This window comes from Abrus precatorius, unplaced genomic scaffold, assembly GCF_003935025.1.
Source record: "Abrus precatorius isolate BTA unplaced genomic scaffold, Abrus_2018 Scaffold8, whole genome shotgun sequence".
NCBI lineage: Eukaryota > Viridiplantae > Streptophyta > Magnoliopsida > Fabales > Fabaceae > Abrus > Abrus precatorius.
In genome coordinates this window covers 8,805,002-8,821,044 of record NW_020874428.1, presented here as the reverse complement: position 1 = coordinate 8,821,044, position 16,043 = coordinate 8,805,002, and the positions used below count along the sequence as shown (strand labels likewise).

General features: G+C 31.5%; 1 protein-coding gene across 1 annotated transcript; it reads left to right on the top strand.

Annotated features, from left to right (window-relative positions):
- Positions 1-3,287: 3,287 nt before the first annotated feature.
- On the top strand, positions 3,288-7,796 carry LOC113874179 (ent-kaurenoic acid oxidase 2-like). Its single transcript, XM_027512402.1, is given in 9 exon segments — positions 3,288-3,508; positions 4,884-4,965; positions 4,967-5,362; positions 5,823-6,089; positions 6,266-6,355; positions 6,442-6,520; positions 6,751-6,857; positions 6,982-7,100; positions 7,703-7,796. Coding segments are annotated over 9 exon segments (1,455 nt in total).
- Positions 7,797-16,043: the final 8,247 nt, after the last annotated feature.

Genomic DNA, 16,043 nt, shown 5'->3' with positions numbered 1-16,043 from the left:
TCAAACTCTCTTCCTGACTACCTTACCCGTGAATATTTACAGGATAAGTAAAATGCCTAGAAAGGCAACCACCTCTTCCAGGGGAGGAACAACCAGAAGTGGCAGAGTCAGGTTAGCCCTGACATTAAATAAATCAAAACAACAATCTGTTTCGGCAGATTCAAAATCTTCTTCTGGGTCATCTACCCCCATTGGGTCATCGACCCAAAAGGCAATCCAAATTGTTGAGTCATCAACACAACAATCTGGATCTCCAAAAGAATCTTCCAAAAAGACTGATTCTGTTGCTAAAACCACGAAACAAACCAAAGCAGACTATGCTCTCCCAATAAGCACACTTTTGGCTGTCCAACAAGGAAGTCTTAGTAGCCTACCAAAAAAATCATAGGCTGATATTGCCTTTGAAGAAGACATGGAAATAGATTTAGCAAGCCTAAATACCATACTCCAGTCCTTTAACCAAACCTAGAAAACAATAACCAATCCAAGTAAATCAGAAGGGACCCTTGACCTTCAAAAGGGAAAACAAAAATCTACAAATCCAAACCATTATGTAGCCAAAGGAAAATTTTCCTCAGTCATACAAATGGAACCTGAATTTTGGGATAAGAATCCATACAAGGCTATTACCAAAGTCTTTCCACCTGGATTTCATTTTAGACCATATCAGGCTAATAAAACCAGGCAATTCTATGAGTTTATATTAGTGGATTCAGATTCTGTTTCCATTAAACACTACAAAGACCAGAAAGATCCTTCAATTACAACCCTTTCATTTAGCAAGTGAAGAGAGATTTAAGAGAGAGAAGCTCTGAGAGATACCATCCTTTGTAAGCTTACCTCTTTGAGATCTTTTAATAAAATTTGCTATTTCAAGTTATTTTTTCTCTCTTCTCCCTCTTAGCCGGTCCTGCTCGGACTACCGTCGCTCTGGCTTTCTTCTCTTCTCCCTCCACTAGATCTGTGTTGGTTATACCACCGTTCTAGTTTCTTATGTTTTAATTAATTGGTTTACATACTGCACTTTTAATTTCTGCATATCATTTAGTATTCCTGCTACTGCCTACTTTCCTTTTAGTCTTTTAGTTTATCTATTTTTGTTCCTTTGATCCACTTCGGGTTATCTATATATATATATATATATATATATATATATTTAAGACATTTGTTTATTTTTCTCATAATTATATATTTTAAGAATATTGTCAAAAAATTATATAAATAATATCTATAAATTAATAAAAATTATAAATAAAATATTAATAATTTTTTTGATGACTAATATTTATTTTAATTTATGTAAAAAAAATTTTAATTTTTAATGATAATTAATTATTATTAGAAAACTTAATATGTATTTAACAATCATAGTTTTTTTTTTTAAAAATGTAATTCCAAAATAAATTAAAAGAATAACTTTACGATATTTTTTGAAGTATATAAATTTTGAAAGATTTGAAAAAGATAGAAGAAAAACATAATTAGTTGAACGGATAATGTGATAGAAGTCGAAAAAGAAATAAAATGTAGTAAACATTTTGAAAAGAAAGCATCAATAATAAATATAATAGGTAATAAATGACCTTATAAAAGAAAACAGCGTTAATAATATAATTCAAAACCATGTTCGTCACTGATAAACGGTAAAATAAAAATTCGCATGATATAATTACTTTAATAACTCCTTTATTATATATATGATATAATTTTTTAATTTATAATTATTTTTATAGGAAATTAATTTATAATTATTTTAATTTATAATTACTTCCTTAACTCGTTACCTTATTACAATTGGATTCTTTTTTGGCGTGATAAATTTTTAAAATTAATTTAATTATTATGTTACATATCATAGAAATTGTTTAACTTTTCAATTTTTAAAAAATTTCTTTAGTTGCACAGCCTACTTACCATAAAAATTCTGTGATTCCTAAATTTTCATACCATCAGTATTTTTTTTTTAAATAATTCTTTATCGTAGTTAACCTAAAATTATTTAAAGCATTAAATTTATTACCAAAAAGGAATTAAAGCCCACTTAACATTAAAGGTCCTTAGTTCCTAATTTTCTTCTCACTGAAAAAATTGCACAATTACTTTTGTTACCTCTAATAATAGCTCTGGCTTCGGTTCATACATTACATATTTTATAACAATAGATATTATATTTCCTATCATTGAATTCAAATAAACTCATAAAATAATTTATTCTTTTAAATCATTATTAAATATTAAGTAAAATTATATTAATATTAAAATGAGTTAGGTCTAAGGCATGAGGTTAGCTTCCCACAAAATGGTAATGGACGATTTGAATCCTCATTAGCAGAGATGTTCACGCATAATGTTTGATCATATCTTTACTTTTTGTTTCTTTTTACCAGTATTTGAATCCTGACGATATAGAATTGTCTTTCAACAATTACCATGCCGACCAAGAATATGGGTGTTAGACCAGAAATATTTTATGAAAAAAAATATATTAGTTACATTTATATATGAAAAATCAAGATATGGTGATATAACATAAAATTTTCTAAAAGTAAAATATATGTTAAAAATGTGTTTAATTGATTCAATATTAATGAAGTGAAAAAAAGGGTTAAAACTTGAAATGGATATATAACAAAAATTTTCAACATTTCTTAAAAATTCTTGATTAGTGTTGAGTTAACTACAGCACAAAGTCTTATTTATTTGACTAATAAAATTTAAAAAGTTTATTGATGTTTCAAAACAAAATAATTGTGTAGGAAATATAGAGTCTATATCCTATAAAAAATAATTGTAAGAAAAATATAAGAAATATTTAAATTATCATGAAGATTTTATCCAAATTATTATAATTAATGTTATTATAATACATTAATTAATTTAATAGAGTTAAAATTGAAAATAAATGTATTAAATTGTGCAAGCACACCAAATGGGAATTTTTATTATTAGTAGATATGCATTCAAATTATTTTATATTAATGAGGGAATTAGAAAACATTAAATTCAATGAATTTAATGTTTTATTTTTCACAATAGCATTGTAGCTCATTTTTTATTTCCATTTTCATTATTAACCATAATTAAATGACAAAATAAAAAATGAACTTTTCCCTCAAAATATTTCAAAATTGATTTTAATCTGTTCCAAAATATTACTTTCCTTTTCCTACACGGCTTCTTTCCTTTTATTGTTTCCTTCTCTTCTTGCAAGAGTGAATTATGCATATAAATATTTGCACATAAAATTTGGTGTGGGAGTTGCTGAGGTTCAGGTGATTATCGTGGAGATGGGTTCCATGTGGGTACTCTATGTTGCTGGTGCTGTATTGGCCCTAAAATTCCTCTTCAAGAATGTAAATTGGATGCTCTATGAATACAAATTAGGTGGTAAGCAATACTTTCTTCCCCCAGGGGACATGGGTTGGCCTTTAATAGGCAACATGTGGTCTTTTCTTAATGCTTTCAAGACCAATGATCCTGATTCCTTCATGGATTCCTTTGTCTCCAGGTAATTTCAGCGTTCAACATACCTTGCAATGTTCTATATACTTTACTTTATAGCACCCTCCTTTGTCACCTATGTCACATTTTAGTTGAATCCTTCATTCCCTCTTAATGTTCTAATATTTTTAATTATCGTTAACAATTATTTTGAAAACTTAAGAAACCCCCACACTGTGCATGTTTATATCTAGTTTTCTTCAAAGATGTGATGTGGAAGGCACCATTTTATACAAAAGATACTCTAATTTTCTCAATAATTGCTCATTTGCTATCAAGAAATTAATGTCCTTATTATTGAATTCATATCATATTAACTACATAAACAACCATTTTCTTTCGCTATGCATGCACTTTTGCGTATTAAGTGCATTGTATTATGATGTACCTTATTTTGTATGGTCAAAGGTACAAAAGACAACATTTGTACTCTCTTGGAGTATTCTTGATATTTTTTTAATTGTATTTTTATTTTGCTTAAAATAATTAATCTTTTCAGGATTTTCTATTTCCATTCATAAAGTTTTAATTATTTATTCTTTTTAAGCATGCATCACAACCAACAAATATTTTTTTTATTTCATAATTATGCACAAGGTTTCTTTGCGTTTGTTTTAATAATTTTAATAATTTTAATAATTTTACCGTGGACCTCATCATCTCATCGTTAGGATGGTATAGTCAACCTTCTACAACATAGTTGCAGTAATTTTGGTCCGCTTGCATAGCTTTTAAGTGATAGAGTGAACAAGAAACGAGGCTTAATCCGAATAATTGATCCAAAAAAAATAGCACCCCTCTTCCAACCCCCACCCTCCATTGTACTAAGACAAATTTAGCATAGTTTTTCTTAGACCAAAATAAAAAAAGTTTTAAAAGTAAATTGGGTTATATCAAATAATTACTTATTTATTCTACGTTTGTATTGTGTTTTGAGAAATATGACATGGTTTTTGAGTCAAACCCGATAATAGGATTGAAACGTGGAAGATGTTTTTTTGAGATATTTTAAATTGAGAAAGACAAATTTTGACAATGTTCGTTCCCATGCAACACAAACGATACTAGCTAGGCAAGCTACTTATTATAAACAATTGTCATATGTTAAACAGGCTTATCAAACAAGATATGGTGAAATCAATAATAATTCATACGAAGTGGTTGTTTCTTAATTGATGATTTCAAAGTAAAACAATTTTTATATTTTTTTTGCATTTTCAAATTGTTAATAAAAATTTCTTCTAATATATTCAAAGAGCTTAATCTCCCTGTTGAAACATGGGGAAACTAAACATTAGCAATTTCAAATAAATTCACAATTTGTGAAGCTTTACTAATAATCATTTTATGAACGATATACTAATATATTAATGCAATAACAGGTTTGGAAAGACCGGCATATACAAGGTATTGATGTTTGGAAAGCCAAGTGTTATTGTAACAACACCTGAAGCATGCAAAAAGAGTTTTGACAGATGATGATAAATTCACTCTTGGGTGGCCTCGCTCCACTGTAGACCTCATTGGCAAAAAGTCATTCATTTCAATGCCTTATGACGAGCATAGACGCCTAAGGCGCTTAACATCTGCTTCAATCAATGGCTATGAAGCACTGTCTATTTACTTGAAATATATTGAAGAAATTGTGATAAGTTCATTAGAGAAATGGACCACCATGGGAGACATTGAGTTTTTAACTCAAATGCGTAAGCTCACTTTTAAGATCATCATGCATATTTTTCTTGGTGCAGAAAGTCAATCTATAATGGAGGCTTTGGAAAAAGAATACACAACCCTTAATCATGGGGTTAGAGCTATGCGGATTAACCTTCCCGGATTTGCATTCCATAAAGCATTGAAGGTAATTTTTCATCATCATCTTACTCCCTTAAGCATTAAGTACATGAAAAATAAAAAAAAATAGTAAAATTTATTGTACTAACTGCAAATTATTGAGAGCCTAGTAGTAAAATTTTTCGTCCTTACATAAGGAATAGTTTTACTAATCTTAATTATCACATGCTACATTAATACCTAATGATATTCACCTTGGCTAAACATGCTAGCTCACATCCAAGATCATTAAGAGTAAAGTGTTGTTTATTTGCCTCTGTGCATATGGATACTTTTTAAGAATTCATTTCAATCACTCTTTTGTAATTAAACATCATATTCAATCATATCTATAGTATTCTCAACTCAAGTATGTTCATCAAATGAAGCAACAGTAAATAATATATTACTTCTTATGAAAACTACTATGAAGTTTTTCTTTAAGTGAAATCTTTTATGATATAATTTTTTTTTTTTATATATTTCAGGCTAGGAAAAAATTGTTGGCTGTATTTCAATCTGTTGTGGATAAGAGAAGAAATGAAAGAAAGGAAAGATCACCTAACAAAAAAGCCAAAGATATGATAGATGCTCTGATAGATGCTGAAGATGAAAATGGTAGAAAATTGGGTGATGAGGACATCATCGATATCATGTTGATGTACTTAAATGCAGGTCACGAATCTTCAGGACATATTACCATGTGGGCAACTTATTTCCTCCAAAGGCATCCGAAATTTTTCAAGAAGGCTAAGGTATTAACTATCAAATTACTTAATCATCATCAGTAAATATATGTGCAATTGCTAATGATAATTAACAGATACGTGCATTTCTTCCAACTTTACCTAGATTATGCTTCAGTTAATATCCCTTCATCCAAAATTAAACTTTAGTTTTACTTCCTAATATAGTTTACCTCCTTACATAGGAAGAACAAGAAGAAATAGTAAGGAAAAGGCCTTCAACACAAAAAGGTTTGACACTGGAGGAAGTTCGAAAGATGGAATATCTTTCTAAGGTGGATATTATTGATTTAAGGTTACTGTAAAATTATAATTGATGATCTTGTGATTATATATATTTTGATTTGTGTAATTTGTATAGGTGATTGATGAAACATTGCGTGTGGTCACATTCTCACTAATGGTTTTTCGAGAGGCAAAATCTGATGTCAATATCAATGGTTAGTCCATGTTTAATAATTTATTTATTTATAAGATGCATGAAGGCTTCAATACATATCTATTCTTACTTCTAGCCATGATGAATCATGAAAATATAACTGGAATGTTATATCTTGGTTCCTTTTTACTATTCGTTCACATTTCAAATAATATTCATAGCACAAAGATACAACATAAAATTTGACATTTTATTCATTGCACTAAATACTAATTACAATTTAATTTATAGGTTACATGATTCCGAAAGGTTGGAAAGTTTTAGTTTGGTTTAGGTCAGTTCACCTTGATCCAGAAATATATCCCAATCCAAAAGAGTTCAATCCTGATAGATGGAATGTAAGTTTCAAATATTTGATTTTGATATATTTAAATCAAACAAATAGGTGATTTTATATGTTTTCTACTTAATATTAGCCATGTAATCAACATATTTTGACAATTGGTCGATGATCATTAATAGGAGGTACGCAAGGCTGGAGAATTCCTTCCATTTGGAGCAGGAACTAGATTATGTCCCGGAAATGATCTTGCCAAACTTGAAATCTCAGTTTTCCTTCATCATTTTCTTTTAAATTATGAGTACACATTTTCTCCCTCTTTATAACGTATTTTATTTTTCATATAATATGTGATTGAACCTAAGTATATATATTAATGCAGATCAATTTTTTATATTATAGATTAACTTTAAAATTAAGAACTCATTTGTTTTATAACTTATTTACCCTATTTAGAATTCATTAAAAGGATCGATGACCCCTATTAACTCTCATAAAATCCTAGTTGATAAAATAATATTATTAATTTAGTTTTACTTAAACATTAAAATGCATTTTTTATTAAATTATTTACAAAATTGATTGAATCCATATAATGTATTATCAATATATAAAAACTTGGAAAAGATGCAAAAATTTCACTCAAGAAAGACATAATATTTTCTCAACTTGAAATTTCAAGTTATTGTTTTTTCAATATTTTTTCATTTGACTTGTTAAAATTATGCATGTTTGTGTATGTATGCATAAAATTTTAAAACATAGTTCACATGAATATCTTAGACATCCTTTTCTATATATCTAAAATAATTTTGTCTAGAACTTTATTTGTTATAAAAAGAATATTGGTTTTAACAATCAAACATTGTATTAACAAACGTTCACATTATGTCATTGTCATAGGCTTGAGCAACTTAATCCAAATTCTCCTCTGAGATTCTTACCGCATACAAGGCCAATGGACAATTGTTTAGCAAGGATCAAGAAAATCAAGTAATGGCAAATCTGAAGCAGGAAAAACAGAAACATATGACTGTAGCTCATTTTATTATGAAAACCTATCTACATGTTTTTCATCAAATAAGACCAAAGATCTAAATGAATAATGGAATTATTCCATGTATCAAACATTAATCACTAGTTTGTGTCTAGTGAATTATATGACACTTTGATTTTTTTTAATTCGTCTAATATGAAATATTAATTATAAATATTAGCACATAAATTTTATTTTAGTTACTAGCATTGTAGAGTTGGATACTCTACTAAAATTAAATTAAATGTTATTTTTTCTTCTCTTGATTTATTAATTTCAATATATATTAGATTACATTCTTAGTTATTATTTTATATCTTCTCTAAAAGATATCTCTCGAGTATTCTTATATTAACTATTTTTATTTATTTAATTATTTTAAAATCAAGTTTCTTCTTTTTTATTAAACTTTTTATTCATTTTGACCAATGTGATAAGAGTATAATTTGGCAAGTGAAAAATTCTTGACAAACTCTTTAATATATTCTTTACTATTGGTTGATTTTTTTAAAAAATTTATGAGTAAAACTTGATAAATTAAGAATGAATTTTACGTAATTTTATGACTATCAATAAATTTAATTCAATAGTATATAGTGTATTAAGATGAGCGTATTAGAGAATAAGGGAATATTTTGTCGATATTTTTCTCTCCATTTTATATTACACTCTTTTGTCTTCTTAATTAGGAAATACATAAAAACTTTTGTGGACCTTTCATAATTTTTATTGTACTATTTTAGGATTATATCAGGTGAAAAATTAACTTTTACTATGATTGTAAGTTTTTATAAAATAAATATTTATTTATTTTTATTTATAATAACTTATGCACATACATTTTTCTAACTCAAGACTGACTCAACGTATATTGCCAGATCGGTGTATTTATATGTACTCATTATTTCATTTGAATTGTGCTGTGTATGCTTAAAGTGTATGAATTATTCATATATTGGAATGTAAATGTAAAGGTTGTGTAATTGCCAAATAAGGAGCAGTATATTTGCAAGTAATGTGTGATGATGTTGTTAAGTGCAACGTGTAATGCGAGCCAGAGAATGATTGTTAAGTGTGTTGTGCATAGGATAATTTAGGGAGTATTGTAACATCCTCGTTTTTATATTTATTATTATAGCATTGAATGTTGGTTATATTTGTGAAGTTATTTGAATTTTAGAGAGTTTAAATGATGTAGGTTGCAGGATATCTCGCTGTAGCAAGATATCTCTCGCTGTGGCGAGAAAGAGCGTTCAGAAATCAGGCATTCTGATGCTCTCTCGCTGTAGCTAGAATGATAGACAACAAAGTGCAATTTTGTTTAGTTTTTTCGTTACAACAAGAAAAGGGCTCGCTGTAGCGAGAATGTCACGAGTCTAGGAGTATTTAAGGGTTTACAAGTTAGAAAACTTGGATTACAATCCAAGTTTCGAGCTCTTGCTTGTTCTCTCGACCCCTAACCATCTCTTCTCAGAAAATCTCTCCAAAACCTCAACTTTTTTTCAAATCCAAGCTTAAGAACTTCATCAATCAACTTCAAGTAAGTTCTTGGAGCTTTGTTTTCTCTCTTTGGGTGTTTTCTAAGTTTCTACTTTCTCAAAATGTTCTCTTTTGTGATATCTAGGAAGATCTTGGTCCTTTCACCTAAAACCCTTCACAAAATCTCTTTCAAAACTTCATCTCAAGGTAAGGAGGGCTCTATTTTGTTATTTTAAGCATAATAATTATTTTGTAACCATGAGAGTACTTTATGTATGTGTTTTAGTATGATTCTTATGATTGATTGACATTGAATTATTATGAAAAATATGTTTGGCTGATTTTGGGTGTTAATGATATGTTAGAGTAGTCCGTTTGTTTGGAATTTAGTTCGGAAGTGCTTTACTAAGCACGATCTCTTACTTGAATAATGAGTTTAGTAAGAAAGGGAGTATGAGATAAGTGTAAGAAGCTGAATGGTTCTAGTGTGAATAGTTACATAGATACACTGGGGGTATAGAGTCCAAATACGATAAGAAATCTGGGGAAAATGTAGGGTGGTGAGCAACATTCACGCATGTGTACACATTCTTTCTGAGAGCGAATGCGCCACATTGCTTCACACTCGTTTCCTAACTAGACTCCTGACTATACCTTTGCTAAGGGGCTGGTTATTGTATACGTTGTATCTGTATGCATGGGCTAACCAGCGACTATTTACCTAGTTGTGTAAGACCTCAAGAACTGTTGGAGGCACCGTATAATTGTGATCACAGTGCACTAAATGTGTGTATCCAAAAGAGAGCAACATAATAATTATGAATATGTGTATGTCTAATAGATTACTTTGAGATTTATGTTATTATAATTCCTTGTATTCCATGACCATGATTGTGCTGTTATGTTAGTCTTTAAAGTAATATTATGTTTTAAATGATAAGATAGGCGCTCATTCTTACTGATAATTTCAAGGAACCAGGATGACGAATTCGCAGGGAAGAGTTAGGCTGGTAGATAGTTCTGTAGACTTTAGATTAAATTACGTATTTAATGAATACCAGTGTGTAAATCATTCCTAGGGTTTATGTCATGATAGAGATGAATTTTGCTTGTAGTATTCCATTCTACTTCCTTAGGAGTAGGATACACCAAACCTTATGTGTATATATGTATATGGGTACAATTAGAACCCCAGCAGCCCTTACTTACTTATACACCTACCATGACCACGACTATCTAGGAAGACCTACCCGTTGGACCTTTGAGCACGTCACGAGAACAAAGGTCAGAGCTGACTTTGGCGATGGGTATTTGGGATCTAATGACGACCTAGACTCTGAGGACCTAGCCGAGATAGACTTGGAATGCTAGAGATTAGTATAACAGAGGCTGCTCTGGGATCCTTTTTGTAGTGTTTGGTGTTGTAATTATTATTTTGATATTTAAATACTCAAACATATAGTTTGTAAATTAATATACTGTATTGTGAAGTTTTATGTATAGCCTTTTTCTTTACTTTTGATTATGGTAATTTCGGAAGTTTTATGCTATTGCACTAGTCTATTGATTTAAAAGGAAATATTTGATTAAATTGTAGTAATTCCTTCCGGGAAAATTTTATGGTATTTGATGAATCCATATTTTGACTGATATTTTAGCATAATTCTAACACATTTGATAAGAAAAATATATAAAGAAAGCAGAAAAACTCAGAAAAAGAGAAGGAATTGAAGTTTTGTTTAAATTTGTAGTTATTTTAGCAATTGTGAAATTTTTGCTTAGGAATTAAGTTTTTAATCTTGTTTTTGAAGGAATAAATTGAGCAAGGATCATATCCATGGAGGTTTGATGACAAGGAAGAGGAAAGAAGCAAGTCTGGACTCCAAAAACACAAGAATAAGAAATTGCAGACTGGGCGTGATCACTATTGTCAGTGAAAGTGATCACTTCAGAGCTCAAAGAAGAAGTGAAGCCTGGGCGTTACCACTTTTATCATTAAAAGTGATAGTTCCAGAGAGGCAAAATATCAGGAAAGCTCTGCGTAACCACTATTGTCATCAAAAGTGATCGTTCCAGAGAGTCTTCAACTTGGCGAGTTGCGCGTAGTCACTTTTATCAGCAATAGTGATAACGCGCAACTACTTTGGCTTTGCGTTGTCACTTTTATCATCAAGAGTGATAGTTCCAGAGAGCTCTTAATATCAGGAAGTTGCGCGTGGCCACTATTTCTGGGAAAAGTGTTAACGCGCAACCAAAAACTCTCTGCGTAACTACTATTTCTCATAAAAGTAATGACGTGAAAATCTTAAAAATTCTATAAATACCAGAAACGATCCAGAAAAAGGGGATTCTGTTCATTTTCAGTTTTTTTAGTTAGATTCTTGTTAGAAGAAGTGAGAGAGAGGAGTGAGGATTCGAATCTCGGAGCTTCACAAAGAGGAATTGGAGTGGAGCAAGCTTCCATGGCGATTCTGATTTTCTTCTTCTCTTCTTCTTTTTCTTTTCTCTGCTGCCATGGCTGTGTAATTTGTTCATAGCTAGGGATTGTATATCTGAAACGAATATGTTGAATTGATTTTGGATCTGGATTTCAAGCTTTGGAATAGATTGAGTGATTGATTCTGCACTTTACGTAGGAATTGAATGGAAATTTGATTAACTAATTTCAGAGGAACTCTTGTCAATGGAAATTGAATTTGTTCTTTAGATCTGAACCAATCACCAAGATTATAGTTTTCTTAGGGATAAGGAACTTTGATCTTGCAATCTTTTGGTTTCTTATACTTAAAGCAATGTTGAATTAAATCAGATCTAAGGAATTAGAATGTTTTAATTGAATGTTTGGTTCACTGAGTTAAGGAATTAACCTCTGAATAATAGAACGTGAAACTAATTGTCTTTCTTTCCAAATGCTTGTTAATTCAGAACTTTATTAATTAAACATTGGAGTTTTGGTGAAGCAATTCCCTAGGTATGGTTTCTTCCTCTGTTATCACATAATTGTTTGTTCGTTGTTCTGTTTTCTGCAAGTTCATTTTACTTTTAATTGTTCTAGTTTGATGTTATTACATGTTACTACTCTCCTTCCAATTTCAAAAAGCCTTAAATGGTTATAATTCTATGAAGTGGTATTTGAAACCTAAATTCCCTGTGGAGACAATATTTGGATCTTAAATTTACTCATTACTTGCTGCAATCCTAGTGCACTTGCTAGTGTTAGATTGCGAACAACAGTATCCGAATTTCATATTGAAATTGAATTGAAATGGAAAATTATTTATATATACTGAATTTGAAATAATGACATTACAAATTGGTGTCAGAGCAGTTCGTCCAAACCAACCTGAGGGTGTGGGACTAGTTTGTTTGTACTATGTGTTTGTATATTCTTGTTTTACAAGAATATGAAGTGATTGTTTGTGGATTGTTTGATTTGTTTAAAATGTTTGCATTGCTTGAACTAGATGTAAATCGTGTGAGACAAGCTGATATGCTTATTTGGTTTTTCCCTGAGATTAGAATTATGGCTGGTAGAGGTAGATCTGCTGGGGATACAAATGAAATTTTGGCACGTGTGGCATAAGCCCTGGAGACCTTGGTGCATAACCAGGACATTGAGCCAGTTGAATATCGTGGGTTGTCATCGTTCACCAAGCACAACGCTTCAAAGTTCAAGGGTAATTTGACCCTGATGGAGCTCAACGATGGGTAGCAGATATTGGGAAAATCTTCAATGCGATGGGCTGTCGCGAAGAGCACAAGGTGACTTACGCTACCTATATGTTGAGCGGCGAAGCAGAAGATTGGTGGAGGTTTGCCAGTCAAACCTTACCACATGAAGAAGGATACGTGCAATGGGAGGCATTTAAAGTAAGTTTCTTAGGGAACTATTTCCCAAGGAATTTGAAGAAACAAAAGGCCAAAGAATTCCTTGAATTGAAGCAAGGAAGCATGTCTGTGAGGGAATACGCTGCGAAATTCCACGAACTCATGAAGTACTAGCCATATTTCCAACATGAGGACAGTAATGAAGATTTGTGCGCTGAATTCAAAAACGGCCTGCGAGCTGATATCTGTGCGGCAGTCAGTATGTTTTAGTTGACAGATCTGCCGACTTTAGTTAGCAAATGTCAGATTTTTGAAGCCAACTCCAAAGCCAAATCTATGGATACTAGAGTTGGAGGACCAATGAAGCAAGACTAGAGATCTCGAAGGTTCTAGATGGGGCCATACTCTAGTGTTAGTCAGTCTCAAGCAAGTGGGACTATGTCTCGTGGAGGAAACAGTGGTGGTTCCACCCTTTCAAGGGGACCAATTAGATGTTTTCGCTGCGAAGGACCTCACATTGTGAGGAATTGCCCATAACCACCGTCGGCGTGTAGTATTTATGGAAAGATGGGTCATTCTGCAAATACTTGCTGGTTTAGGGTTTAGGGTTTATCAAGCAGTTGGAAATTCCTCAGCAATTATTTCTTCCAAGTTCTCAATTAAACCAAGTGTTGCAAATTTATGAGAAAAAGGAGGAATATCTAGGGATAGAACTTAAATTGTTACCATCAAAAGTATCCCTTAGAACTAAAGATCATAAGGCGTCAAGCTAGTGACGTTAAAAGAGCGTTGTGTGAGAGGCAACTCATAATTTTCTTAAGTGTTTTTAATTGTGTTTTCTGCATTTAGCATTAGTCCCTCACCTGCGTTTTGGATATCTCATGAATTTTGCTGCATCAACACTCCACTCTGCATTTTACCTTGTTATTGGACATGTGTTTCTGCATAATTCTTGTTTTTGCAGAGAGAGATTGCAATTTTTGGACCCAATTTGTGCATAAGTTCTGGAAAAGATCAAGTGCAGCAGGAGAGTGACAACTTTTACCACTTAAGGTAGTCACTTTAGGGAGAAAAATGAGAGTTTATCATGAAGGTAATCACTTTTCCAAGCAATAGTATCTACTTTTAGCCCAGGTATGTAACCTTGCTCTCTATAGTGAGCACTTTTGTGGCTGATAGTAACTACTTTCAAGGCTTTTGAGTTAATTGGGATGCGCATGTCTACTATCCTTTACGATAGTAGCTACGCGCAAGCACTTTGGGTGTTACATAGGAAGAGCGCCCTCTGTAGTGGCTACTATTGTAAATAATAGTGATCACGCAGAGCACTTTTGAACATATGTGGTGTGTGTATCTACTATCATTTACAATAGTAGCTACGTGTAAGCCTTTCAGGTATTTTTGAATTTAAGCACCTCTGTAGTGATTACTATCACTTGTAATAGTAGCCACGCGCAACATCACCTTGCAAAAACACAGTGCGTGTACTTACTATTGTTCATGAAAGTGGTTATGCCCATGACTTATATATATAAAGTACCCACTTTCTCACTTACTTTCCCTTAATTCTTTGAACAACTTCACTCCCAATCTCAAATTTCTTTGCATCTTTCCTCTCGCACTCATTTTTCTGCATCAAGGGTCTCATTTCCCTGCATTTTTACACAGTTCTTCACCTCTAATCAAGTAATTACTCAATTTCTCACTCTTTGAACTAGGGTTCTTCACTGTACAAATTGGGAATTTTGATTTAGGGACCCCTAGGTTAAAATTGTTAGGTGAAACCTGTGATTTTAGAAATGATAGTGTGATTAAAGGCCAATGGAGGTGTTTAAATGAATCAATCTGCTACATTCTTCCATGATCACTGTAACATCCTTATTTTATTCAAAATGATAAGAAAATAATTTCATAATTAAAAGGGAATAATTAATTTAAATCCATGGCCAGTCGAGTATAATATGTGGAATTATAAAACATTTCATTTATTTTCCTCGAACTTATAAAAAATTAGAGAATGAATCCATGGAAGTAAAACAAATTAAAAAGGAAACGTGAAATAACATTTATAGATATATTGTTCTAAAGAGTTTATAGTGAGTTGACCTTAGCAAAATATACATTAGGACGCTTTTACAACATTTACAAAGTACAAAATATAAGAAGTTCTAATGAGCAGTCTATCTCCCAAAAGACTAAAGAGACACTAATCATTCCTATGCCATCCTTTTATCATCGCAATATCGTCAGAATCGAGATCATCATCCGACCTGAGATATAGATAACCCAAGTTTGCGATAACCTGGGTACTAGTAATTTGCTCAAACGTCCATCGAGATGGTCTTCCAAGATGATTGTGATCGTGATGTGTAAACAGGTAAGTCAAAGCTGCTGGGGTCCTCACAGTGCCAGGAAATATGTATACACAGAGGGTGTGATGGATTCTACTTACAGGGGAATCAAAAGGGACACTATAGGCTAATTCTATTTCCATCATTATAATATCCCTAGGCACATCATTAACATGTACAACTATCCTAAAGTAACAATCTCTGATACTTGTTAAATACATAATTAAGTCTATTAATTACAGAACTATCTACAAGCCTAATTCTCTCTTTGGGTGTTGTCATCCTGGTATAATTATAAATGTATGCTTATTTTTGGCATGCATGAGTATGAGTCTCTATTCATATTACTAAGCATACATTTATAATTATTCACACCACAAAACAAAGGTAATACAACAATTAATTATATCACAAAATCATACTCATGCATGCCAAAAATCTTTAAATATTCAGCTTATTTCTCTTCATTTTTTTCTTAATACTCAGAATTTTCATTTCACTTTCACTGCCCCTGGGATCCCTCGAGGTTTTCCTTAGCATTGATAGTCAC